Genomic DNA, 26,972 nt, shown 5'->3' with positions numbered 1-26,972 from the left:
CATGTGTGTCCCCAGCCCGAACCAGCGGCTCCCATAATGCACTCATTCAGAAGTGTCTCTTCCAGCCAGATGCCCCGTGCCTGTTGGTACCCTGCTGGTGCCCCCTGCTTAGCAGGTACTTGACTACCACACCAGAGGTTAGGGGCACCCTTTTTTCAACTGAACACATGTCTCTGCCCTCTATATCATCTCAAAACCTTTCCCTGCTCTATGTCCCATTCCTATTTCCTTCTTGTATCTTCCCTTCTTCCTTGTATTTTACTTCTTCCTCTTCTTCCAGTTATTCATTATCCATCTTCTAAGGATAGATTAGTATTGAGCTGCCTCTCTGAACTTGATTTACACGAAATGAAGTGTGATGGTATTTCAGTAGCCTGACAGTCTGTTGTGTGCCATATGTATTGCAGAGGTGATAGAACGACCTGCCCTGCCAATCTGAACATTATGACATGGAGTTAGTATACAGCCTTGCTTACTTTAAACATAATTCTTTTCATATATCCTAATCGGATCTTTTGTATCAGGAAAGGTCCAGAAAAGGAAAGATTATGCATTCATATACAATGCTAATTCTAATGAAGCAGTAGTGATTTTATTGTGCTTCACGTTGTTTAATGTACCGTTGAGGGGCATTTTAATTGTTTTAGGTTACTGTGACTCTGAACTGGCTTTGCTGGATCATTTCTTCTTGTTATCTGTGGGTCTATGGGGGTTAGCTCTGTCCCAAGACTAAACAGTTACTCACTGCAGCAATACTAACAGGTTATCAGTTATAATTATTCAGATGCTGTGCTTAGAAGTGAAATTTAGTGCTTCCACAATTATATGAGGTCATGATTTCAGTGGGCTATGTATAGTTGCTTACTTGAGTAAGCAACCAAAAGACAGAGGAGTAGGGTTTTAGAGCCAGTGCTTTGTCAGGAATGAGTGCGATGGAGGCCTTTTAAAGGATTATTATTTTGCAGGAGTGACAACCTGCTCTCTGTTTTAGAAGATGTTAGGCAACATACCAAGAAATAATAGTCTTTATTGAAATGATATCCCAGGTTCTATTCTCTTGTCTGATTATATAGTTAATATTTTGAGACTGGAATCTTTCCTGTACTTTCAGTCAATATGAACAGTTAAAATTCTGGAGTAACTGAAATGGACAAAGAAGCTGTTATCAGATCCTTCTGCAACATTAAAAAACCACTACATTTGGTAAAGTGATTTGCAGATCCTCTGTTGTGTTTTTCACTTTGTGGCAGGGTGTAATTTTGTTATTAGCACTTAAAGTCTCTTTACTATTACTGCCTCAAAGTGTCTTTGGGTACTGTAGTCTGATGAACATCGGTATTACCTGTACGTGTGTTTGTGTATGTGAATATATAAATGCATGTGTGTATGCATATACACACATGTAAAGTATTTTAATAACACAATCTGTATGAATCAGCCCAAACCACAGAATTGAAATCTGGTTTTCTATAAAACTCAGAAGTGTACAAAATATGGAATATAGTTCAACTCGTTATAAAGGTAAAAGTTGGCTTCAGAGCTCAGACCTGAGCTTCCCAGAAAGTTCAGGGAATAATCAGATCCAAGGTGCTGGTGAGACTCCATCCCTGTATTAAAATAAAATCACCAGCCTTTAAAATAATGTTTTCTTCACATGTTGTTGCTCTCTTTTTTTCCTGTTCATCATCTTTATTTCCTTAGAAAATGTCTCTCCGTTTAGCCGATATCACAAAATGACCATTTGTGTGAATGTTGTCATTCTTGTCTTAGACTAATATCAACTTCATTTCGAAATGAATACATTCGGTTTTCAATTCCTGTTACAAAATTACCCTTTCAAATGCAGTGCTATAGGTCTTTTCATTGCAATTTTAAGTAAGCAAGGCATTTCAGGGTAAAACAATAGAAGGTTACATAACCACTATTCTTCATGACATTGTGTGTATTCACAGATAAACAGCAAGCACTGAAATGATGCTCTATAAAAATGATGGCCCAGCTATAATTAGGCAGTCCTACTGAATTGCACAATTTAAACCAAGCTCTTCTGAATTACTTTGTAGCTAAATCAGATAGTTACACAGAACAACATCTAGCTCAGAGTTGAAAATGAAACAGAATTAAACATCTGTTGTTAACTGTGGAACTGAAATGGCAGCACATAAAATGAACTGGTACTGCTTGTTTTCTTCTCTTTTGGTGAAGGCAAATGTGAATTCAGTTTTGGCTTTCCTGACATGGCTTTTCAATCTAGATGTCATCTTCACATCCAAGGTTCCCAGAAGATATTTAAGTTCTTTACATGACTCTTACTAATTGTAAATTTAAGTGGCTTATTTTGAAAATACCAGTCTCACTCAAACTGGCTAGCAGTCAACTATGCTCCTTTATCTTGCTGCAGAATATACAGGGGTGTACACTGGACAGTGACCGTAACTGAATAATGTCTGTAATATTATGTAATTTTCCTGTGTAGGGTGAACCAGGTCTTCCTGGGCTTCCTGGACTCCCTGGGATAAAGGTAAATAAACTTGTCTCTGTTGTACTGTGGGGACACCACAAAACAGGGGGGGCGGGAGGACTGCAAGAATGTGGCTAAAATGGATTTAATGTGCTTGTGCTATGGCTAAAATGGACTTGCTGTATTTTGTGCTGAGTCTCTGGTATTGAACTGGGAATTGTCACAGAAAGGTTTCACATGGAATATTGGTTAAGTGTCTGTGAGTAAGAAAGCAGTATATCTTGCATTAAAATGTGAAGTAGAATATGGAGTTCTAGTGCTTTGAAATAATCTAATACCAGTAGGGTTTTGTATTTTTATTTAACAGATGAGACTTGTCATCAAAGTTTTACGTAGTTTCCACTTTAATGGGTGCTTTCCAGTAGCAGCAGTCTACAGAATTTAGCAAGCTTCCAGCCAGAGAACTGCATTAATTACACACAGACTCTGGAGAACTGGCTCCATCGACAAAAATATTCTGAGCTCCATTACACAGCAGTGTTTTCCACTGACAAGTCAAAATGTTTTAATAAGATTCAATTCAGTATTAGCTACAGTCCCTGACCTAATACCTGGTTTAGTCCCTGGCTTCCGGCTTGTCTGGGATCTTTAGGTAAGTTGATACAAAAGACATGTGGTTGGTTTAGTTCTAGCATAAGTGGTTGCACTGGGAGTTGCAGCCACTTGTGCAGTTACACTGAGTTACACTGCACAGAGTGAGTGGATTCATATATCCTCAGTGAGTGCAGATTACAGAGGCGGCTTCTCCTTCATGGCAGAGTGCTATTTCAAAAAACCAAACTATATTTGAAACCTTTTCTTTGCATTCCAGCATGGGCCTGTGTATATCTCAGGAGATAGTTTATATCATTTCCCCAGTGAAAGGGGGGATATACCAGAGGCCACAGTCTTGTCCATTTTGGTATGCTTTGGGATTTATGTCATGGAATGTAACATTTGCAGTGGTTTTCTCAAGGGACCTGTGAATTGCCACAGCACTGAAGCATAATGTCCTCTGAATTATGGTAAATGATGGGGAAAATTCAGTGTGTGTATTAAAGCTTGTATGTTGTAATGCCTGGAAATATAATTCCCAGGGAGGTTGCTCATTTTCTGCAAGAATAAACCTTATGTTGACTAGTGAAGATCACGTAGGAGCAGAGTCCTTTGTGTGATGGAACTGTGTTTTTGGAAGAACCTTTGACAGCAAACCCTATTCTGTATAACAGTGAGCAAAGAGGTAGCTCAGTCAGAGGTCAGTGCCAGCGTTCCGGGGGTGTTTGCCAAAACCTGCTGGACCTGCGACTGGTCTTTGAGGATTCCATGCTCATGCAGACCATACAAGTCCATGTGTTTCTTCAGCAAATAAAGAAAAAACTCTAAATCTGAGTCTCTACTCTGGGAAAATGACTGCTGTTAAGCTTCATTTGTTTGTAGTAAGAATGGCTCAGAAGGGCAGTTTTCAGATTCACCTCTAGAAGGCAAGGTGGGTAGTGAAAAATGCATGAAGTGTGGGAGATTTTCCCAATGAAAATTGTTTTTAGAGTTCAGTGGATTCACTGGAAAAACATTGCAATGGTCTGCAGAATAACACGGAATAATCTGTCCAAATATTAATCCTTAGGAGAATGCTAACTTCTGTTGAAAATTCAGGCCAGAGGGAGCCTAGTTGTGGTTCAATGAAGAAATTCTACACTAAGGTGGCTAGATGCACCCTAGATGGTAACATGCTAGCAGAATGTGCATAGGAGAGAGCAAAGCAGTTCTGGTCACATCAGACTTGGAGCATGAGTGCTCTTTAATTCAAAGCCTTTGTAAATTCTGTCTAATTAAGGAGTCTATGGAAAGAAAAGCCTAGATTTTTCTGTCACAGGGACTGCATTGGTGGCATTGAGAGGTGGTAGCAGAAAAGAAAGAATGGCTAGAGTTTGGAATATGGACACTCATCACCAAGCAAAGCAGTACTTTTACCCCTTTGTGTACCCTCTGTTTCAGAAAAGATTTATGTATCACCGTGGTAAAATCATCTCATCAATTTCCAAGAACAACCTCAGTGATATATTGTGGAGAAATAAATTTCCAGTGAACTGATGTTGATTGAAAGCTGCTTGGAAATAACAGTGGCTGGATGAGAAACTTGAGCATGGAGGAAATCCAATTGCCTTGCAAGCTGTTGGTGCTATCATGGTGCTATCGCACAAAATTGAAAGGAATCTTATTTGGAACAATGCCATTTTTTCTTTCCCTCCACTTGTTCCTTGTTACATTTTTTCCAAGGGCTTCTGGGGTCTGCTTCCATTAGGACTTTATAAAACTTTCTAAGATGTGTTCTTTCTTAATAGTGATATGCAGTAGTTGCATGATACAACAGATGTAGTATGAACCTTGCACAATGTAATTACATGTAGGAACTTTTTACAACATGTAAGAAGTTTCCATAAGGGAAGTTTTTCCTAACACTTAAATGGATTACAGAGTTCTTGTGCATTTGCGTGCCAGCACAGTAGCTTCCAGCAAGGATTTTTCAGGCTGTTCCTAAACTTTCTGTGTTGGACATCTGGCAAGTCGAGCAAAGCACTAGCAAGGCGTTTAGGAGAAAGTGATGGCATTTAATGCAAAGCAGTGGCCATGTAATCTCATTCCTAGTAAGAAAAACTAAGTAATCTTGTAGTGCTGGTATTATATTGGTAATATTGTTTTCTGCGGTATTGTTGTCTTTGGTTTCTGTTAAAATTACATAGGCATGCACCTGCATGCCTGAAAGTCCTCTACAAAATTTCCTATTGAAGTCTAAAAAATAGCTAAAAAGCTTTAAGGTTCTCATTGCACTTTTTGATCTTTCTTCAGTTTTGTATAGTTGGAATTACAGAATGTTCTCCAAATTTGTGTATGTTCTAGAAATGAACATGTTCTACTTGTTTTCTGGCTACTGCTGCCACTTATTGGTAAAATACATAACCTGAGCTGGTTTGAAAGGTTAGCCCTAGATGGAAAGTGCATCTGAAGTGCATTAATTTATGTAGATGAATGGGTACAGGTTAAACCTGTGTTCAACTGGCCACATGGTAAAGGAATTGGGACAATATATTTTCCGGAACTTAAATATCAAAAGTTCATATACGTTTGATATACAGCAACTCAGCAGGCAATTTCAAATGAACAAGCTAGTTGTATGAGAATCATCTTTACAGAGTTTTGGAATTGTTGGATGTTGATGGACACATATATACACAGGCCTCTTCAAGACAGATGAGAACCCTGTTGCCTAATTTTGAAAGTTTTGTTGAGTATCTCTGCTACTTCCACATAAAGAATGGAAGGTCGAGATATAGGGATATTCTACTGATAGGAAACTCATAGATGTAGATCTGATCTTAAATATTTACTCTTTGTGTAAGCAATTGAGGTCTCTTTTTCTTTACATCTGTTAGTTGATCTACAAATTTGCATTCTTGTTAACGAATCTCTCCACAGTATTAGGCTGTGTTATGAAGTGGTTTAGGTAACTGTACATACTGTGGTCTCTTTACAAATGGTAAAGCAGTTTTTGAAAACATAAATGCTGTGCCAGGCAGTGGTCCATCTTTCCAGCTCAATCTCCTCTTTCTTCTCATGGTTGATGAAGCTTCCCAAGGCATCCAGTGCAGTATGCTTGAACATGTAGCCTAAACACTTAAAGGATTAATAAATACTAATCACTGAGAAAGTTTCAACTGCTTATAATGCCATTTGAAATAATTAATCAATGTTCATGGGAACCTGTTAGAGCTTGGTTGAATGTGATACTGGAGCCTGAATGAACAGCGAAATTGGACATACATGCAAGTGCCCTATCTCAATGCAGAGCATGCAGCAGTGTCTTTATTACTTTTCTAAACCCATTCACTATGCACATGGGATGTTTTGGGAGTTCTTCCTGTTCTTTTTCATTCACTCCTCATTGTCATTTGGTGCGATGGAGGAAACACAAGCGCAGTCAGTTATTTCCAAGACAGTGATGAAGCTGTCTGTGACATGCTGGAGAAACGTTTCTCAAGCACCTGTTGCTGTTTAGGAATGGCTGGAAATTTAATGAGCCCCTGAATGTGTCCCACCATGTCACTTGGGAAGTGAGTAAGGCACCTAAACACAGAATATTAACTCATCGCTCTGATATCCCCCAACTGACACCAAGCAGACACAGAATACTTTCTATGAAACACAAACTTCATATATCTGTTTTATCTCATAACTTTCATGGGATGATACATACAAAGCAGCTCTCGCTGTAATGTAAATCCTGCATTCCCTTATTCACTGTAACATCAGACATCTCAAATCCGTTGTGTTGCATTTTCTGGCATTTGGGCAGTACACTTCTCAACTTCATCACTACAGTTGGAAGCCTTCACGGAACAGAAGCCTCTGCTCAGTAGCAGCACTTTGTGCTGGATCTGGCTTTTCTTTAGCTTTTCTGGCATTTCTGCCTTTGTTTATAAAACAAATACTGAAATAAAATCCTTCAAGTGTAACTAAGTTCAAGAAGACTGCCGTTGGATGATTTGGTGTGAGAAAAGAAAGCCTGCTTAGCACTTCTGCTTTTGTGAGGTAGGGAAATTCTTCTATGTTTTCAAATCCAGTGGAACTGGCTGATTCAATAGACTTACCAGTATGCAACATCTTGTGTCTTTTTATACAGTTATTTGGATTGACTTCCCTGGCACTGTGCCTGAGTAAGGTTTCAGAAGAATCTGCGCATGGGAATTTGAATCATGTTTTTCATTTTTCTTTTTACAAAAGCAAAAACCGTTATAATTTTCATCTGTTCTATACTTAAATTTCTTTTTTTTTCTGTTCATACTCAAAAGGCTTTATCCTGTGACTTTCCTAATTCCATGTAAAGACTGAAAAACTCCCCGTTAAGTGTGACTGTTGAAGCTCATGTGTTTAGATGTTGCTCTTGTCATCTGGAAGCAAAATGAAAAGAATTCTGAAGTCAGTGGTAGTTCCAAGCATTTCAATTTGGAGTTGAAGATCATTTTGGAGTCAAGACCATTCCCCACCTATAGGAAGGTTCTTCAAACTCCCCTTGTAGTCCAGGATTTCTTAGGATGGCTGAGCACATTTTCCTAATGAAGTTTTCCTTTTGCATATTTCCATTTTTCTTCCTGTGTTTATTCCTTGTTAGAGAATCTTACCAGGAAACCTGTGGGGCCTATATATTTCTCTTACCATTTTTTCAGGACACATATATTCTTGCCCAGGCTTCGGTTCATCTTTATCCCATAGGCCTCTGTGCTCAAAATCTTTCTAGCCTAAACTCAGGAGCTGGAAGGGACAAGCTGACCTTGTGACAGGCATCTCTAAGTCCTGGATATGGAGATGTGCTGAGCATCTTAATTGCAGCAATTGAAAATTGTTGGAATTCAGCTTCAAAACCCCAGGTTTCTCCCTGACATGCATTTGCCTTAGCTGATGTATGTTTTGAAATATTCAAGTATGAACTAATTTTCAACCTCTCATCACTCACATTTAGTGTTCTTAAGAGCGGGTCATCCACCTGAGCAGAGGAAAATATGCAGTGTAGTATAGGTCAAATACTGAAAAGTAAACTATTAGCATGCATGTTCTGGGTGAAAATGGGAACTGGTCTGAAAAAAATAGGATGTAGTACCTGCATTTGGAGGGCTCCTTTTCAGAAGTAGCTCTATGCATGGGTAGGTAAAATAACAAAAAGTTGCACAACTGTGGAATTAATTGTCAGTATTCCGTTTCCAGAGTGGAAGTATATATACAAACATATACCTACATGCAAGTAGTTACATATCCAGCTTTGTTCATTCATTCCTAGCTGTCTGGTTTCCATATGTTACAGCAGTAATCACTTGCATAGGGTAGACATGTCATTTCCCAGAACTAATTTTGAGAATCAAGTCCAGAAAATGAAATCATCGTTAACATTAGATGGTATGTGCGTGTCAAAAGTGTTTACTGGGGTGTTCTTTGAGATATGTGCAGTTCTTATTAATCCATCAGAAACTATATCCTCCAAATTATGAAAGCTCTCATTTTCTTTCCTGGAAAAAGCTAAAATATAAGTAACTGAAAGACAGGATGTTGTTTTCTCCGAAGCTATTACTGGTTGGAAGACTGAGCTTATAAGGATCTATTTCACAGCATCTGCTTTATAGCATAGTTTAATTTTTCTTTGTAGAAGTAACTAAAATCAAATCCAAACTTTTGAAAACAGCTGAGACCCCAGTATTCTGCTCTATTCAGAAACCAAGTATTTGTCATCCACAAAGACGACATCAGAAATCTGAAAGTATTTCTGTGCCTCAAATAATACATAATTTTAGACAGTCAGAAATCAGTGTGTTCAATAAAGTTGTTATTCTTTCACACTAGCAACAAAAATTTGTCATCTAACTGTTTTCTAAAGAAACAATTTGGGGCCAGTCTGGTCATTGAAAAGAATTAAAGCAAGGTGCTCATCACAACCAGTGTCATTATTCTAATCCTCTAATACCTAAGTAGGTACCATGCTGACTTGAGTTATAATTAGGCTTTAAGTAAGAAGTCCTTGATATGAGCAATACATGCAGAATTAATCAGAATTATTACTGGTTCTGTTAGTGCAGCTTATTTTCTAAACAGGCAGAACTTAAAGGCGATGAGAAAACTAGGCTCACTAAAAAGCAGTAAATGTCATGCAAAGACAGACTCATGAAGCTTCAGGGTTGCAGCTTTTACTTCTCTAACTCTAAATGAATCATAAAAGCTAAACATGTATTTGGCAATTCTAAACCAGAATTGTTTTTCTAAGTTTAGAGACTGATTAGGGAGTAAAGATACTGTTTCAAATGCTATGAGTGAGCCAGACAGACTGTTTTAAGTGGCCATTTCTGGAGCCAATCCTGAACTGGTATGAAAAGCCTTAACAAAGACCTTATAAACCAGGGTTACACTCTTTTATTTTTATCAGATTTCCTTTCACCTTGCTCATTTCCTTCTTAGGAGCTCAATGCTGTAGTCCTCCTGACAGCAAAATTCCCATGGACATCAGGCTATATATAAAGTCCCTTTAATGCCCTTCACAGTGAGAAAGCATACGGTGCTGTCCCCTCTCATTTGTGTGGTCGAAGGCCAGGGGAGTTTCTGGGAAATTGCTTCACTGGAACAGAGTGCCACAGACCCAGGCAGGGCACAAGCATGCACAGCTTCGTCAACTGCTGTGGACTGCTCTGTTCCAGACTCCAGAGAATTCAGCTCTCATCCTCTCCAGAGTGGAAAAGTTGTGATATTTTGGTCAGATACCAATCTCGGAAGCAAAGGCTGAGGGCAGCAGAATGCAATTTCTGGAAAATCAGCACAGGCACCAGTGAACAAATACAATTTATTTTAACTTCATAGCTGTTCTACAGATTGCCTTGCATCTGGGTTTGGGGGCTTTTTTTACTAGCTCTTCTTCTATATATCTCCACCTTTTCAGGATTCTTTCAGTAGCATTAGGCAAGGAAGGTGAGACATACTGGTTTTGTTTTAAGTATGCCTGTGAGTAAATCAGGGTAACATTTAGGACACGCATAACTGGATCTCTTGCTGTGATTAAAATGAGGACCCTTACATGTCAGTGCTTGTCAGAAATGACACTTTGGGCCTCTGACAAGGTCTGTGACTCTTCACAAGTTTGCAGGCTGCTCCATGCCAGAAGTAGAAATGTTTGGAGAATCTTGAGACCTACAGGACACTGAATACAATATTTCAGGACCAATGAACTATGTAATAAAGGTGACAGTTTGACATTTTAACTTCTCTGGCTTGTTCTAGTACCTGATGTAGTCTAGAGAAAAGGAGTCTGAGGGGAGACTTCATTGCTCTCTACAGCTACCTAAAAGGAGGTTGTAGCAAGGTGGGGGTTGGTGTCTTCTCCCCAGTAGCTAGTGACAGAACAATGGGAAACAGTCTGAAGTTGCATCAGGGGAAGTTTAAGTTGGATATTAGGAAAAAAATTTATACTGAAAGGGTTGTTAGATATTGGAACAGGCTGACCAGGGAGGTGGTTGAGTCACTAACCCCTGTAGGTGTTTAAAAGAAGAGTAGATGTTGTGCTTGGTGACATGATCTAGTGTTGGACCTAATAGGACAGGATAGATGGTTGGATTCAATGATTTCGTTCCAACCGAAGCTGTTCTGTGATTCTATGATAGCACTAGATAAAGATAAATATTAAAATGACATTGTTCCTTGCAAGTGCATGGTCTGCAGGTTGGTTTAGTCTCATTTCTATAGCATTGAGAAAATAATGCAGTAGTCTGTTGTAGAATGAAAATAGTAAGGTGGCCGTGAGACTTTAAAGAAAAATAGCTATGAGTTCTTGCAAAGTTGATATACATAAAGGGAATAACTGGCTCACATGTTTTATGGCTTTAGCAACAATAAAATCTTTTATCAGTGACGTTTCAGAGCCTTACCACTGAAAAGATTGAATCATGTAGTCCATGTGCATTTCTTCTGCCTGAAGTCATAATTTGCCGGTCAAGAAATTAGCCCTAGTAAAGTCAATGTAAAAACAATCTGGATATATCAAGTACCTTCTCATTCTGAAATACATGATTGAAGCTGCATTGTTCTACATATACTGACATTGAAGTGCTTCCATCTGCAGTAACAACCTTACTTTTGTTGGTGTGCACTAATACAAAGACTTATATGAACTGTTAAGTTGTTTTCCCATGACAGCAAAAAGAATGTGACACGCCTGTCTTCATTTCTTTCTTTGGTATCATATCGTGCTCGACCAATCTCATAGCCTTCTACGCTCTCATGACAGGCTGGGTAGACGGAGGGAGAGCAGTGGATGTCATCTACCTTGACTTCAGCAAGGCCTTTGATACTGTCTCCCATGACATCCTGATACTGTCTCCCATGACATCCTGATAGCAAAGCTGAGAAAGCATGGGATACATGAGTGGACAGAGAGGTGGGTTGAGAATTGGCTGTCGGACCGAGCCCAGAGGGTTATGATTTGTGGAGCAGAATCTGACTGGAGGCCTGTGACTAGTGGTGTTCCCCAGGGCTCGGTGTTGGGTCCAGTCCTGTTTAATATCTTCATTGACAACCTTGATGAGGGAATAGCATCCACCCTCAGCAAGTGCTGATGATACAAAGCTGGGAGGAGTGGCTGACACGCAGGAACACTGCGCTGCCATCCAGCGAGACCTGGACAGGCTGGAGAGCTGCGCAGTTAGAAACCGGATGAGGTTCAACAAAAGCAAATGTAAAGTCTTGCACCTGGGAAGGAACAACCTCTTGTATCAGTACAGGCTGGGGGATGACCTGCTGGAGAAGAGCTCAGTGGAGAAGGACCTGGGGGTCCTGGTTGATGACAGGTTGACCATGAGCCAGCAGTGTGCCCTGGTGGCTAAGAGAGCCAATGGGATCCTGGGGTGCGTCTGGAGGAGTGTAGCCAGCAGGTCAAAGGAGGTGATCCTCCCCCTCTACTCTGCCCTGGTCAGGCCCCACCTGGAGTATTGTGTCCAGTTCTGGGCTCCTTGGTATAAAAAGGACCGGGATCTCCTGGAGAGAGTCCAAAGAAGGGCTACAAAGATGATTAAGGGCCTGGAGCATCTCCCCTATGAGGAAAGGCTGAGTAAGTTGGGACTGTTCAGCCTTGAGAAGAGAAGACTAAGGGGGGGACCTAATTAAAGTTTATAATTATCTGAAGCAGGAGATGCAGGGGGAATCAGCCAGCCCCTTTTCAGTGGTCTGTGGGGACAGGACAAGGGGCAATGGCTGCAAGTTGGAGCACAGGAAGGTCCGAACCAACATGCAGAAAAACTTTTTCACAGTGAGGGTGACAGAGCCCTGAGACAGGCTGCCCAGGGAGGTGGTGGAGTCTCCTTCACTGGAGATATTCAAGACCCGTCTGGACACCTATCTGAGTGATATGTCCTAGGGAGCATGCTTTGGCAGGGGGTTGGACCCGATGATCTCTCGAGGTCCCTTCCAACCCCTACAATTCTATGATTCTATGATTTTAAACCCTGGTGATCTGGTACTTTATGTGAGAAAGCCCCTTATTTAGTTGTATATTTTCATAATGTTACTGAGAGCTTGCTGTGGCCCTCGATACAGCCACAGGAGAGAGATTTCTCTGGTTATAGGTGTGCTAGAGACCTTCTTTCCTTTGAACTGTTAATGACCTTTAAAGGTCCCTTACAGCTTCACACGTTCTATGATTCTATGGACTGCTGCTCAGAGAGACAACGAATGTGCAAGAACGCTTCCTAATTTTCCTGCTCCATGGAGCATGCCTGTATTTCTGTGGAGGCGAAGAGCAATATTATACAACTGCTTATACTCACTGTCTCTATATGTTGTCAGTAATTATATCGATATAGGGTTATGACACATCTGTCCTCTAGCTATTTGAGGAAGCATTTTATGGGTAAGTTTTAGTCATTAAGTTCAGGGATATTGTTAAAAGGCTACTAAATAAATCTTTATTAATGGAATTACAAAGCTGATTTTAAAATTTGCAATAGCCTGTGGGTATGTGTATCTTCTTGATTCAAATTTATGTGAAAAAATGGAGATTAAGTAGCAAGAAACCTAGTTCAGGAGAGTTTGTGAAGGAAAACATGAGGCTTATTAATCTTCCATTATCCCCCCTTCAGGCATGGAGATAGGTAATAAAATATGTCGTTACTCCTCTGCTTAACGATGCTTGAGCTGCAACTCAGCTTGATTCCTGCTATTTGTCTCTTAAGTTTGTACAAATGAATGGGCAGTAAGGGGGTAGAACAGAGAGGGACTGAGGAGAGCTGTGGCTCTTTCCCAGCTGTTCACAGCCAGGGAAGTTGTCTGGGTGCAGAGAGTTGAAGTGTTTTACTGTCAGAATGAGGAGGGATAGAGTATCATGGTGCTGGAAGCCTCTGACTTGAAAGGAGTTGGATTTTGATCTGCTTTTTGGAGTGATGCAGCGAAGTACTCTCTTGAAAACAGACTGTAATGGTACCATCGGGCCTCTCCATTTGTCATTGCTCTATTGGACCCTTACCCTGTCTGCAATATGAAAACTACTTCATAACATGACTGAAATGAACTATCCCTTTTTAAACTTAGGAATCACTCAGAACTCCCCTCCTGCCTTTGGACTTGCTTTGATATTAATTTGGTGTATAATGTTAGAGTCCAGGTTGCATATTAACAGTCCTTAACCTCATAAAAACTGTTTGACACCTTCTGCTTCATTTGCATTTCACGTGCTGTGTGATGGCTTGCTACAAGAATTTATGCTGATGAAAGTTGCCTGTGATGAAAAGTGTGTCTGTGTAACTGTTGCATCACAGCTGGAGGGCTGTAAGCAATACAGGGAAAATACTGTCCAAAAGAAGCCTGTGTTACTGTAACTACATATTGCTAAATAAGTAATCTATCATTCTTTCATTTTGTGTTTTTAAAGGGTGAACCAGGTTTCATTGGTCCGCAAGGAGAACCTGGTTTGCCAGGGCTGCCAGGAACAAAGGTAAGGATAGTTGGCCAACACTGCCAATGTCAAATTCAGCTTTCTCAGCTTGTGACAGAGACTGAGACTGTCCTAATGGAGGAATATGTGGAAAGTCAGAATTCATAGACTAGTGCTATGATATATATGTCTCTGTTCTGATGCCCTCAAACAATGTGAAATCAGGTGTTAAATCCATTGATAAGTTTATCCATTGCCTTTCTTTGTGTTAGCATCCCAAAAGTTATTTTTTCAAGAAGCAGAATATGTATGGCTGAAGAAACTGGTTTTTTTTGGTGGTTTTTTTTTTAAAGAGGTTGAAAGTGCATGCAGGTGTTAGAACTTTGGTACCACTCTGAAAATACAGATCCAGGAAACCTGTATTTTTTTCTTTCTTCCTATGCGTTGTTTTTTAGCCACTGTGTGTCAGAGCTAGAGTATTATGAATCCTACATACGCTCACACTTTGGGAGTCTTTATTCCAGTCCTTTCAGGATAGTGGTGAAAATACCTTAGAAACCCCATTTCCTTTTCGAAGCTGTCTTCTTTTGCCTTCAAGACAACTGCATTTAGTCAGGGGAGAGTTCCCCAACCCATCACAAGTCACAGATGAACATAAAAACATTTTCTTCTGATGTCTTGGTTTCTTTGGTCATGCTGAGTTGGTGGTATACTGAAAACTTTTGTGATACATGTGTGTATCTGTTGCAACAGGGTGACCGAGGAGAGGCAGGCCCAGTTGGGAAGGGTGAGCGAGGTGAACCTGGAGTTCCTGGACCAAAGGTCAGTCTGATATGCAAATGTCGTGTTAGTTTTACAGCTATGAGCATAAATTTTCCTGCTGAAAAACAACAAAAACTTGGTGAATCTTTTCAATGAAAATGCTGTCAAATACTGTCCAGAAGGCAAGAGTTTTGTGTTCACATCTGTGGAACTGCAGTCTGAACCAATTCTTATTTGGTCTATAAAGTAAAGACACTACCTACACAGACAGTCATGGAGTTGTCCTAATTCATTCCATCTAAAGTCCTGACCTCCATGTCTCTAACTCTCAGCATCAAAGTTTGAACTCTTGACCAGTGTAGCTGTTGAATGCAGAGAAAATCCATTTTGCATGCTGATTTCTAACTTTGTAAGAAAGAGATCATTCTAACTAGCATTGTCTTAATGTTTCCCACTGTGTCAATACCATCAAGTTTTCCTTTCCTTATACATCTTGAAAACAATAAGACAGATTCTGTTCTTCTTGGCCAATTAGTTTGTATTCACCTGAACCATTGGGAAAATAAGGTGTGGTATCACTTTAATTTAATTTAATTTAATTTAATTTCCTTCTTTTAGGATATTTACCTATCTTCTCTATCTCTTAGCTATCATTTTTCAGGAACTGTGGAATGACATAGGTCATTCCTGCAAACCAGTGCTAATAGTGTCTAGTTTATCCACTCTTTCCTAATGCAAATAGTACTTCTCCTATGGAAGGATTGAATCTGTGGCCTTTGCATGCTGGTGTTAAAGAATATCTTATTCTGGGTGCTGTTAAATTCAGGTCCTTTACAGATTAATTATCTTGGTCATATAAAACCAGTATTTCTGCTGTTCCATACTGTAGTTAGACATTACTAATTTCTTCTTCTCTGCACTCCTTTTTCTCTATCATTTTTCTTCCATCCGTCTTCTTTCAAACAGGGGAAAACAGGTGAACCTGGATCTAGAGGCCCAAAAGGGTCAAAGGTTAGTAGTGAAGAAGCTGTCATTAGTGGCATATTTAACACAATAATTTTCAGATTAAATTATATGTGATGTTTCACAGAATCTTCACTTATCTCTTGAAAAGAACCTGTCTGCAGTGTTCTTTATAAGTGACACCTGATTTTCAGCTTTAGCTGTTCAAGTCAAATCCTGTGTGTGTTTAAAACCCTGTGATTCTAGTTGTTTTTCTGTTATAACATCTGTTTCACTCTGATCTGGTTTTTGCTGTGTAACTGCTTTCTCTCTGTGTTACTGATATGGGTTAGTTCTTCCACATGCAGGGAACAACCACCTGACTAAGCCGGGGTGGGGGGGGGTTAATTCCTTTTCACAATAATTTTGTGGATCTACTCATTGGTGAGTTAGGAATGAGTGGTATTCCGTATACTTCAGGCTGAGATACGATGGCCAGAAGTCCTATAAAGGCAAGACTTGTAGGTTACATTAACAGTTACATTACTGTTTTACCTACTTTAAAAACCTATTATCTATATATCCATCCATCCATCCATCCATCCATCCATCCATCCATCCATCCATCCATCCATCTCTCCACCCATCTCTATACAGATGGAGTCAGTTTACATACATATATAGAGATAAATACTTTTACTTCATTCTCTGTGCAAATCCTGTGCTCACTAGACTCCTTCAGGTTATATTATGGAGTCAAAGCAAAATGAAAATAGATTTGTTTAGGCAGTTATTGGGTCTACTGTCAGAATAAAGATGGCAAGTCAATGTAGGCTGGTAGGATACTATTTATGGTACTTGTAACATCCTTGAAGAGCCGCCCATTCACAGTGCCTAAGGTTACGATTTAAGTACATGCCACAACCTCATTCATTCTCACCAGAAATATTGGAAATTGAGGGAGATAATGAGAGCATCAGAGTTGAGATTAGAAGAGTAAATTAGCCTCTCATTTGCCTACAGTACGCAGGCACCTACCAAATGCCTCAAAAAGATAGTTATCCATTTTAATTCCCTTCTTATCAATAAAGGATATACAGTTTTCATTTTACCTGCATACCTGTCTTGAAAATCTGGCCCACAGAAGTCCATCTAGTTGTTGGGAAATGTCATTTTTTCACAATTTCAGTGACATGTTCACTAGCTGCTGCCATGGCAACATGGAAAGGAAAGGCAGATGGCACAACCTCAATTATGTCCCACCACCAGCCCGCTCTCCTCATTCCTTCAATAGCTTTAGAAAGTTTTCTGTTCTCTGTGTTGTCTGTTACCACTGGTGAATTAATCATTCTTCCCTGGCTTGTAGCAAAGATTTATAGATGTCAAAGGAGCAAAGTTGCAGTCTTACCCAAATTCATTTTGAGTAGTATAAAAATATAAGATCTTGCTATGAAAGTGACTGTGAAATGAAATGACTCATAGTCACCGGATGTTGGGTTATGAATGCACACGTTTGAAATTTCCTCCATCGCTCGAAATGTGTTACTAAATAGCCAGGAAAAAAAGCTGTGTGCAAGATGGTAAAGATCTTAAACCTTTCACAGTAAGGGAGTTAAGGAACTCTAATGCTGACAGTAATGTTGTGTTTGTAGGGGAGGCAATGACTCGGATCAAGGAAGTTCAGAACATTAGTGGGGTCGTGATCACAGAAAGAAAAGGTTTTACACTTGGAAACACACATTTGAAGAAGTTGTTGAGTGTTTTCAGACTGAGTGATTTTATTTCTCTAGCTTTCACTTGAAGTTTTTGATAACATTAGAGAAGTTACTTAATTGGTAATATGCCTATTATTGGTTCTTTGGGATTTCTTATTCCAAACCAATACATCACTCTGATTCACAAAGAACCAAATGCATCATTGTCAACCCTGCAACTACATAGATTTTGAAGGAAATAATTAGTTAACAGACACATTCTGTTTATGACGAGAGGCCTTTTAAACTGGTTTAAGATAAACATATTTAAAAGGGAAGCTACATGATATAATATCAAATGGAACATCTGTTTTAAAATATCATTTTTACATAGGGTGATACAGGTGACCGAGGTGACACAGGATCTGCAGGTCCACGGGTAAGTCTGCTTCTCATTTCAGCTGTTTGTTTTCTACTCTTAGGTTTGGCCCATACTGTGAATTGAAATTGCAGCAGCAACTCCAGTTAAACCAGTGCAATTGAGCACTTGACTTCAGTGGAGCATGTGTTGCTCAGTGGTCTGTAACAGCCCTTGCTTCCATTTGAATCAGTCTCCTGTTCACAGTCCATGGGCAGGATGTAAGACACCAGATGTTCTGACACTGTTCGCAGCCAGTACAGAACTAGAGCACAGGAGCTGCTTAAATATTTCACCTCAAAGGTTTCATGTATTTGCTTTCCCACTGCAGCACAAGTCACCTTGTGCAAGTGTACTAACTTGCTGGTTTATATTTACCTTTTTAAAAAATGGATTTCCTTTAAAAACAATCTTTAGCTAAATGCTAATTTGGGGAGGGGGTTAGTAATATATTGTAAGTACAAGAATATTCCAAAGCTGCGGAGTCAATTCAAAGCGTGTGTCGGTAGTTAAGTGTCTAGAAGAGTCTTTGGCGGGTGTCTCAAAACTTTTATGGAAAATATATTACAGGGACCACCTGGACAGAAGGGTGATCAAGGTGCAACTGAGATAATTAATTATAATGGCAATATCCACGAAGCTCTGCAGGTATGCAAACATAACAAGACTGGAGGGGCTTTGTCTGGTCTGGGTAAGAGCATTTTGACAGCATTGTATTTCTCTTTTGCATCAACCTTGAAAACATTTTGTGTGTACAGATTTGCTGAGCTTGTTAATCAGGAATCTCTTTCTATATTTGGAAACCAGGTTTTCTGTTTGGTGTTAGACAAACTGTTTCCTTGATACAATTTAGCTGAGTGAATTAGTTTCATTTCCCCTGGAGAGTATTGACATCATCTAATGAGGATAAAGCTGATTCATTGCTGGCTCTGGTGTTTAGTGCTGAATTCATGTAATAAGCCACATACATACGTTCAACAGAAGTGTCTGCTTTTCAATTCATGTAGTATAATATTGACATTTCTTTTTTTCTTCCTCCTGTTCCTACAAAATGCAAAGAGCAGAATATTTGAGATTTGGAAACCATGTAACATGGTTCCATTAGCAAGCTGTGGATTCAATCAGCAACTTGAGTATGTTAAATAGACCAAGCACCAGTCTTCCTGGTTATTCATTTCCAGAAAACTTATTTTGACTGGTGTGCAGAAAAGTGTGGAGGATTAAAGTGGGGTTACAGAAAGAATGAATAAGTGTTTGCATAAAAGCAAAGTACCAAGGTGACATATGTCATTGCAGTCAAAGTGATTTACACTGCAGTATACTCAGATGCAAATTCTGTTCAGTATAACTCCACCAAAGTGAATGGTTTGCTTATGTGCAACTGAAGACAGAATTTGGCTCATTGTGCAGCTGATCATTTTCTCACTGAAGCCACTGAACTTTTTTTCTTGCTTTGCTGAGTGGGAGTGGATAGAGGTCTGGCCAGTCATTTGTTTTTTTCAAGACTCTCTTAAAAATAAAAAAATCTCACTGCCTTTACTAAAATCTAGGAGCCTCTATGTCATTAAGGCTAAGTCCTCACTTTCGTTGTTAGTGATGTCTATGGGGAGGTCCTACATGGGCATGTTGTGAGGCTTTGCACTGTATCTGTCTAATTTGGTTTTCTATTAAGGGAATTGAAACACATAACTTTCAGTCTTTTAAACCACTCTCTGAGTTAAATGCCTGAAGTAGCTTGAAATTAGTGTTGCATTTTACCAGGTAGACACAGATTTAGCAGAGGCTTTAGCCTCACCTCTCCTGAGTTTTGTCTTTGTATCTTAACTCTGGCATCAGTGTTACGTGCAAACTTCCTCAGAAAAGCTGCAACATGTAAAGAAGTCTTTATAATAAAGGACTAAACTCTATTGCCATGGTTGAAACAGATTAGGAGGCCCTTATCCCATTATAAATCATTTAATAGAATCACAGAATCATTTAGGTTGGAAAAGATCTTTAAGATCATTGACTCCAACTATGAACCTAACACTCCCAAGTCCACCATCAAAACCATGTCCCTAAGTGCCACATCTACATGTCTTTTAAATACCTCCAGGGACAGTGATTCAACCTCTTCCTTGAGCAGCCTGTTCCAGTGACTGGCGACCCTTTGAATAATTTTTTCTGAATACCCAATCTAAACCTCCCCAGGCACAACTTTGAAATGTTATTACCTTATGACCCACCCAGAGCAAAAAATAATTGATATTAGCAGGAATGGTTGTGCAAGGATGGTGTAAGTAAGATTATGTAATATCAGTCAAAAATACCTCTGCCAAATCCGGCTCAGTCCTTTCAGATGACAAGCACCCATCCCTAAATCTCTTGGTGCCAAATTCTTAGGGGCTTTGAGTTTGGCAGCTCTCCCCATGGCAACAAATGCGAGCTTTCAGTGGCTCATCACTGAGCTGTGAACTTGCACAGCATTTGGCCTGTTGATTTAAGAAGCTGACAAGAGTTTGCAAGATCTGGGCTGCCTATCTGCTTTTTTAGAATATAGTAATAAAACATTAAGCCGCCTAGAAGCTTCAGAGCACGTTAGTTACTTTGTCTTGTGCCTCCTACTCAGTCTAGTACTAGTCAGCAGACAGTAAGATGTCTTACTCCATCAGCAGTGAAAATTACAATTTAAAAATAATCATCATGGTTTGAGCAAGACCCCTAGTGAGTGCACGTGGCTTTCACCTGGAGGACCAGATACAACATTTTTTGTCTCTATTGAAATGGCTCTTCAGACCTATTCTGCAGAATTTCCTAAAGCAAAAGGCATTAGTGGCAAGTTTAACCTTTGTAGGAACTTCAGGATCAGGTGTGATATGTTGAAAAGGATATGCTGCTGAAAAGGAACCTGTTGGTGTGAACATGCAAAAATTAATTTGCCATGGTTACTTTAGGGTTTCATATCTAGGTAAACTGATTTTTTTAGTATTATTATAGCTCTTGCTGTACTTCCATTAATATGTTAAAATACAAAGGACATGAATATGTTAAAGATCCATGATGGAGGACTTTTTTTTTCTTTCTCCAAGTACTTTGTGTTGAGCAGATTCCAGATTCGTGACAGCAGTGTGTATTATTGCACTAGCAAATGAACATTCTTTTAAAGCTTAAATCAGAAGATTTTCAAGCCTTTGTTTGCACACAGGAAAACCATTAGAAAGTCTAAATGTTCCATGTAGGCTAGTAGGCTCTTCACAGGCAATAAGAAAGCATTTGCAAACAGCAGTATTTGGGGTTTTTACTCTGTTTAAAAACACAGGTGAAAATGTTAATGACTTTTTAAACACTTTTTTTATTGCCTTTAGATTCTTCTTTGGAAAAAAAAAATAGTGGCAAGTGAAGATATTTTGCCTCTTTCCATGATGAAAACATCTTTATATTTCAGAACCTTTAAAGCAGTATTGTAGTATATGCAGCTTTGTATTTAGAACAACTTTTTTGTACATCTGCGTTTCTGTATGGAAATCAGTGTTATATCTTCACTCTAGAACTTGTATTTATTAATTAAACATTGGTGCAAAACCTGCAGAGAATGCAAAACATAAGGCATGTCCTTTATTCAACTTAAGACAGCAACTCTTCATGTTTTCTTAAAATGCTTTAAAAAAAAACTTTTGGAAGACTTGCAGTATGATTTTGCTATTTAGTCATCATATATTTGATCTCTTAAATTTTGCAAGAACCTGCAGTGTTCACCTAAATAAAATTCTGACTCCTGCAGAAGCAACAGTAAAACCCTGGGAGTTAAAAATAACGGGGTTTTTTACTCTTGTCGTTTGGAGGCATGGCATCTCCCAGATGCAGCATTGTTTTTGTGGAGATGGTAACTGTAGCAAGCAGAGGAATTTATATCTTTGTTCAGTTCTGGTAATGGTGTCTCTTGTTAATACATTTTCCCAACAGAGGATTGCCACCTTGACTGTCACGGTAAATTCCTACTGCATGACTTACTGTGTGTTGTAGAACTTTTCCTTTGTGTTGTAGCATGTTCATAATTCTGCTAATTTAGGATATGCCTTTGTTGGATGTCAACCTGGTTCATCATCACATGGGCTTATTTATTTGCTCAACATTCCCATAACAGACAACCTAATGTTGAAAGCCATTCAACAATGGAACCAGTTCTGCTCCTGATGAATTAATGGCAAAACTTCAGTTCACTTAAGAGACCAGAAAAAATATAGAACTCATTATTTCTGTAGGCACATATCTTGGCAGATGGTTGCTTTGGAATTCTTGATGTGTGTTCCTATCTCTATGTCTACATGGAAGTCACGCAAAAACATCAAGCAAGATTTGAGTACCAAAAAATTTTCTAATATCAACCTTATTTTTAGGCAGAAATTCATGGGTTTTCCAATTGTCTTGTGAAGAAACTTCATTTCAGGCAGAAATTCATGGGTTTTCCAATTGTCTTGTGAAGAAACTTCATTTCAGGCAGAAATTCATGGTTTTTCCAATTGTCTTGTGAAGAAACTTCATTTGGGAGTTTTCAGACCAGATGCAAATCCATTGTTTTCTGGAAAAAATTGCTACAGCTAAGTAGAAACCCCAAGTATGAGGAATTCTCTTGTACAAACTTATCAGGTCTCACAGTTAATAAATTTTCCAGCACTTGTCCCCAAAATGTGCAGACAACTGAACTCTCCAGTACTTGTACTCCAACCAAGCTAGGAGCTGCTTATAGTGTTGCAGGTTCAGCCTTCCATTAAAGTGCAGGCTTGGTATAAACAAATCATTTTATTCTTTTTGTTTCAAGCTGCTCTCTGCAAGATTGTTGTTAGTCCTATTTTCTCATCTGTGCAAATGCTTTCTTTATATTAATAGAGGGTATTTTTAAATGTGGTTTGTTTGAAGGGTTTTTTTTAGCATCCCTACTGCACACCATCCAGACCAGTATTTGATATCTAACAGTGTGTCCACAGCCTGAGGTAGAAATGAAAGAAATAGTCACAACTTATTCCATGGCAATTTCACAAAACACTGGGTGTCCCCAAATGCATTTAGCATCTTCTAGCAAAACCATCTTTGGAATCGGTTGGAGATTTCTCCTGACTTTGGATTGGTTTGAATCAGGATGGTGAGGGCTGGCAAATGTGGCCCTGCCATTAAGAGGAGCTTTGCCATTTCAAATGATGGGAGCAGCAGGTCTTTATTATAAAATACAAGCTTTTAACACTGTTTTTTGTGATACCCTCTGGTTACTGAGAGTTATCATAGATTAACAACTTGTCCGTAACTGGTCTTGGTTCCCCTTGTGTTAAAAATCTAACCTGTTTTGTTGTGGTAGCTGGATTAACATTCAGCCTGTGCTTACGTGGCAAATCCTCCAAGAATTTATTTAAAAGCTGAGAGTTTTTGTGTTTCTGCTTAGGGGCCACCAGGACCACCGGGACCCCAAGGGCTGCAAGGGCCAAAGGTGATCTTCTTTATTTTACCCCTTGTATCTTAAGGGTGAAAGCATTCTCTCTTTTTTTAGCTGGTGTGTGCACACAGGTACGTAGAGCTCTCCTGTACAGCCTATTTAACTGTAATTTTACCAAATATGGCACATTTCAAACCTTGTGCCCTGGCCTTTTGAAATGAAGCTTTCTGATATAGATGCTTTGTTTAGTCGCCAGTTGAGAAACAGTAAAATTAATGAGTACTGAAACAGGGCAGAAGCATCTCCTCCATGGATCTGCACTGGAGCTCTTTGCTAGAACTTTTGCACAAGTAGACGGTGGCATCGATTCTGGCTGTCTGGGGATGAGGTAGGCAGACCTGTGTGCAAGGCACCACTGATCACACAGGGTGCATGTGAATGCAGCTTTATATTGCAGTGATGCCCACCCAAATAAGCACAGTGTTTTCTAATCTCAGCACAAATTAAAATGTGCACATGTGGAGAGGAGCCTGGCTGCAAACCCAAGCCTGCTAATCCCACCTGGCTGGTGCAATGCGTAGTACAAGAACTGTTAGTGAGCAGCCCACACAGAGGCAATGAATACCATATGCTGCTCTGTTCCATAAAATTTAAATAATACATTTGCCTGTACTTAAAAAAAAAAAAAAAGTCATGCAGTTAGTGGGTCCTCCTTAATTTGGTTTTTAAATTGTTTCTTAAATACTGGACATATTGTATCTTCTATCAGTGTCTCTAAGCTTTGGCCAAGAGTAAATACCTGTTTCTTCAACAGCAATACTAAACACTTAAATTTTAGGCTTCATCCAAGGTATCATAAGGAAATACATCCCACTGTACGTGTTAATTATTTTGAGAAATTGTGAGGAACCACATTTGTTCTTCTATGTGAAAACTGATAATGGAATAGGCAGTTAAGTGTGCAGGAATGGCTTTCTGCATTAGGATCTACCCAGCATTTCTGCAGCCTAGAATATGTTGTAAAACACAGGGAAGTTGCAGAATAGAAGAGGTTGTGCTCTTTCATATGGGTGAGCATTCTCACTCAACATTAATAACGTTAAGTAGAATTCAACCTTACAGGAGATTGTTTCCAATATCCTAGTCTCTACCCATCAGTGTAATTTGCTCCCTTGGAGAATGTTTTTCAGGAACCTATCACAGGGCAATGTTCACTGGGTGATTTATATTAGCCAGGGAAGTAAAACATGAAGTCTCTGTCTACTCTGTTTATCAACAGCCATGTTTCCATATTTTTTACAGTAGTTGACAAAGTTTCCATTTGATTGGGGTCTTCTCTCAAGGCTTCTGGGTTTTCTTCTTTTTTACTTTCTTATGCACTTGTCTAGCCTTTAAACAACACATAGTTAATGTACTGGCCTGATCAACAGGGCCATTTATTCAACACTTTGCATAAAGGTACTGTGTATATACTGTTCTTTTTTACGGAATATTCTCTGGTTTTGTTGTTGCTAATTGTGGTGATTTACTAGTCTCAGACATTACTAACCAGTTTAGGTTGTTTAGCACTGCCACTGTCCTCGAATTTCAGGGATAATTGGGATAATCCAATTCCATATTATCTTTTGCAGGGTGAACCAGGATCTCCAGGAACCCCAGGAGTTGATGGGGAGCAGGTACATTATGTGTAAATTGTGTAATGCAAATCATGTGAGCAACCAAAGCTTATTTCAGGAGATTAGTTCTGTGATCCCAAGTTGTAGGTTAGATTTCCTAATCTAAGTAGCAATATAATGGTAATGATTAATAAAGATCATCACCACATTGCTGCATACTCTGCGGTCCATTCATGACTGCATTTCTGCATATCAACAACGAAGGTCAGTCCACAGAATGAATTACGCTTCTTACTAGGATGAAAGCTAGAATTCTGTTGGGGTATCTGGATTTGTTTACACATAACTTGCTGAATGAGTACGTATTTTAGGGTCCTAAAGGCTCAAAGGGAGATTCAGGTGATCCTGGAATGCCTGGAGAGAAGGGTGGAATTGGACTGCCTGGCCTGCCAGTGAGTATGAAAAATGAATTAATTTTAGCTAAGGTACTTGTCTTTTTTTGTCTCTTCCACTATCAGGAATTTTCAACAGTGCTGATAAATTGCAAATGGGACAGAAAGCACTGGAGAGGAAAATTCTGAGATTGCTCTGCAGCTAATCTAAGAGGAGGTGTAAGACTGTCAGAACTTTTCATTCCTCTTAGGGTCAAACACAATATTTCTTTGGGAGTAGAGAGATTGGTTGGCATACTGATCAGATTTGTACCTCTCCTGTAATGTATAGCACAACTTGGTCAAGTGTAGCTTGTAGAAGAAAGGAGCTATGGTTTGAACACTCGTCAGGAATTTCAGATGACTTAGATTGAGGAGGGGAAAAAAAAATGCATTAATATTTATGGGATGCATTCTTTCTATTCCTATAGACATGTATGCATGTACAAATGAAATTTCACAGTAAAAATAGAAAGAATTCCAAAAATGTATCTGTAGGACATTCTATACTGGAGTGCCAACTTAAGGATTTGTCATAAACGTCATGCCACAGATGATAGCTGACAGTATAAAAGCATACCTTTACATTATTCATAAAGCCACACCAAAAGTAAAGAAAAAAAAAAAGAAAATCCATTATATATGTGCTGCATTATTATTTTTTAAAATATATAATTATTTGCAAATAAATATTATTAGTTCTAGATTGATTGCTAATGAGGTTAAAGCCATTTATAAATGCTGTTTTGTAATGATTTTGTAGGGATCCAACGGTATGAAAGGTGAAAAAGGAGATGTTGGTCTACCTGGTGCCCAAGGTCCTTCAGTAAGTCCCAATGTGGTGTTGCAGTGAACGTAGTGGTCCAGCAGTGGTTCCATGGCTTTTAAATCTAAACAATATTTTATATTCATGACTGATCTTTCCTGACATCCTTGATGGTTCCTACACTTGAACTTTCAAAATATTTTTCTACTTTAAATAATTATATGCCCTTTTGAGTATTAATGTACTTTTAGTCATAGTGCTAAATACAGCTTAAGAAATTCTAAAGGTATAATCCTATTATTTTCTATTCTCTCACCATGAACAACAGCCCTGCTCACTTCAGTGAAAGCCTTCTGGCTCTGTAATGAATCAAAAGATAAATGCTTTGCAAGAAAAAACTGATGAAAAAATATCCCCAACCCCAAATCGCTCTCCACACCTTGTACTCTGGGGATCTCAGAAAGTCCAGAGACAACCAGACTAGACTGACTTCAGCAATGCCAGGAATAGTAACACATGACCTGGGACAGAGACTACCTTTTTGGGACCAGTCATTCTCCTGATTTTTAAAAGCATTGTAAAAGCATTTAAAAGAAAAACCAAACCACCCCCAACCCCCCCAAAAAATAATCTGAGACAAAAACCTCCCTGCACAATACCTTTTTGATATGAGTGATTAACACTAGCAAAGCACAGTAAGTTAGGAAGCCTCAGAACAGAAGTTAATTACAACTGCCTTTGTCAGTGGTGACGTGCCCTGGGTATTTGGAACCGTAACTGCCATGAGTCAAGGAGATTGTCTTCTGCCATCACAGGAAGCAATAGGCACCCTGTATCTCTGAGTCTCTTTCTCTGAATGAAGCTGTATTTGTTACAAATTAATACACTAACTCATTCATCTTACTCTGCTTGGTTTTGCTTATAATGGGGCTTTCAGGTTTTTGGATATTTCACAGATGGTGAAATCTTTGCCTCACATTTCCAAGCTCA

General features: G+C 39.2%; 1 protein-coding gene across 1 annotated transcript in view; it reads left to right on the top strand.

The window, feature by feature from the left end:
* The window catches only part of COL25A1 (collagen type XXV alpha 1 chain), a gene marked incomplete at both ends in the record, with an annotated part of 297,516 nt that overhangs the window by 246,929 nt on the left and 23,615 nt on the right, over positions 1-26,972 (top strand). The window contains 11 exons of the mRNA XM_084264091.1: positions 2,477-2,521; positions 13,947-14,009; positions 14,703-14,771; positions 15,678-15,722; positions 17,742-17,786; positions 18,336-18,413; positions 21,708-21,731; positions 23,179-23,223; positions 24,801-24,845; positions 25,157-25,237; positions 25,980-26,042. Of these exons, the coding sequence (XP_084120217.1) occupies positions 2,477-2,521; positions 13,947-14,009; positions 14,703-14,771; positions 15,678-15,722; positions 17,742-17,786; positions 18,336-18,413; positions 21,708-21,731; positions 23,179-23,223; positions 24,801-24,845; positions 25,157-25,237; positions 25,980-26,042 (603 nt within the window). The remainder of the gene's footprint in view (positions 1-2,476; positions 2,522-13,946; positions 14,010-14,702; positions 14,772-15,677; positions 15,723-17,741; positions 17,787-18,335; positions 18,414-21,707; positions 21,732-23,178; positions 23,224-24,800; positions 24,846-25,156; positions 25,238-25,979; positions 26,043-26,972) is intronic.

The sequence above is a fragment of the Gallinula chloropus genome (assembly GCF_964237585.1).
Source record: "Gallinula chloropus genome assembly, chromosome: 4".
Taxonomy (NCBI): Eukaryota; Metazoa; Chordata; class Aves; order Gruiformes; family Rallidae; genus Gallinula; species Gallinula chloropus.
The sequence above is the reverse complement of the archived record's forward strand: the minus strand, read 5'-3'. Positions and strand labels throughout refer to the sequence as shown.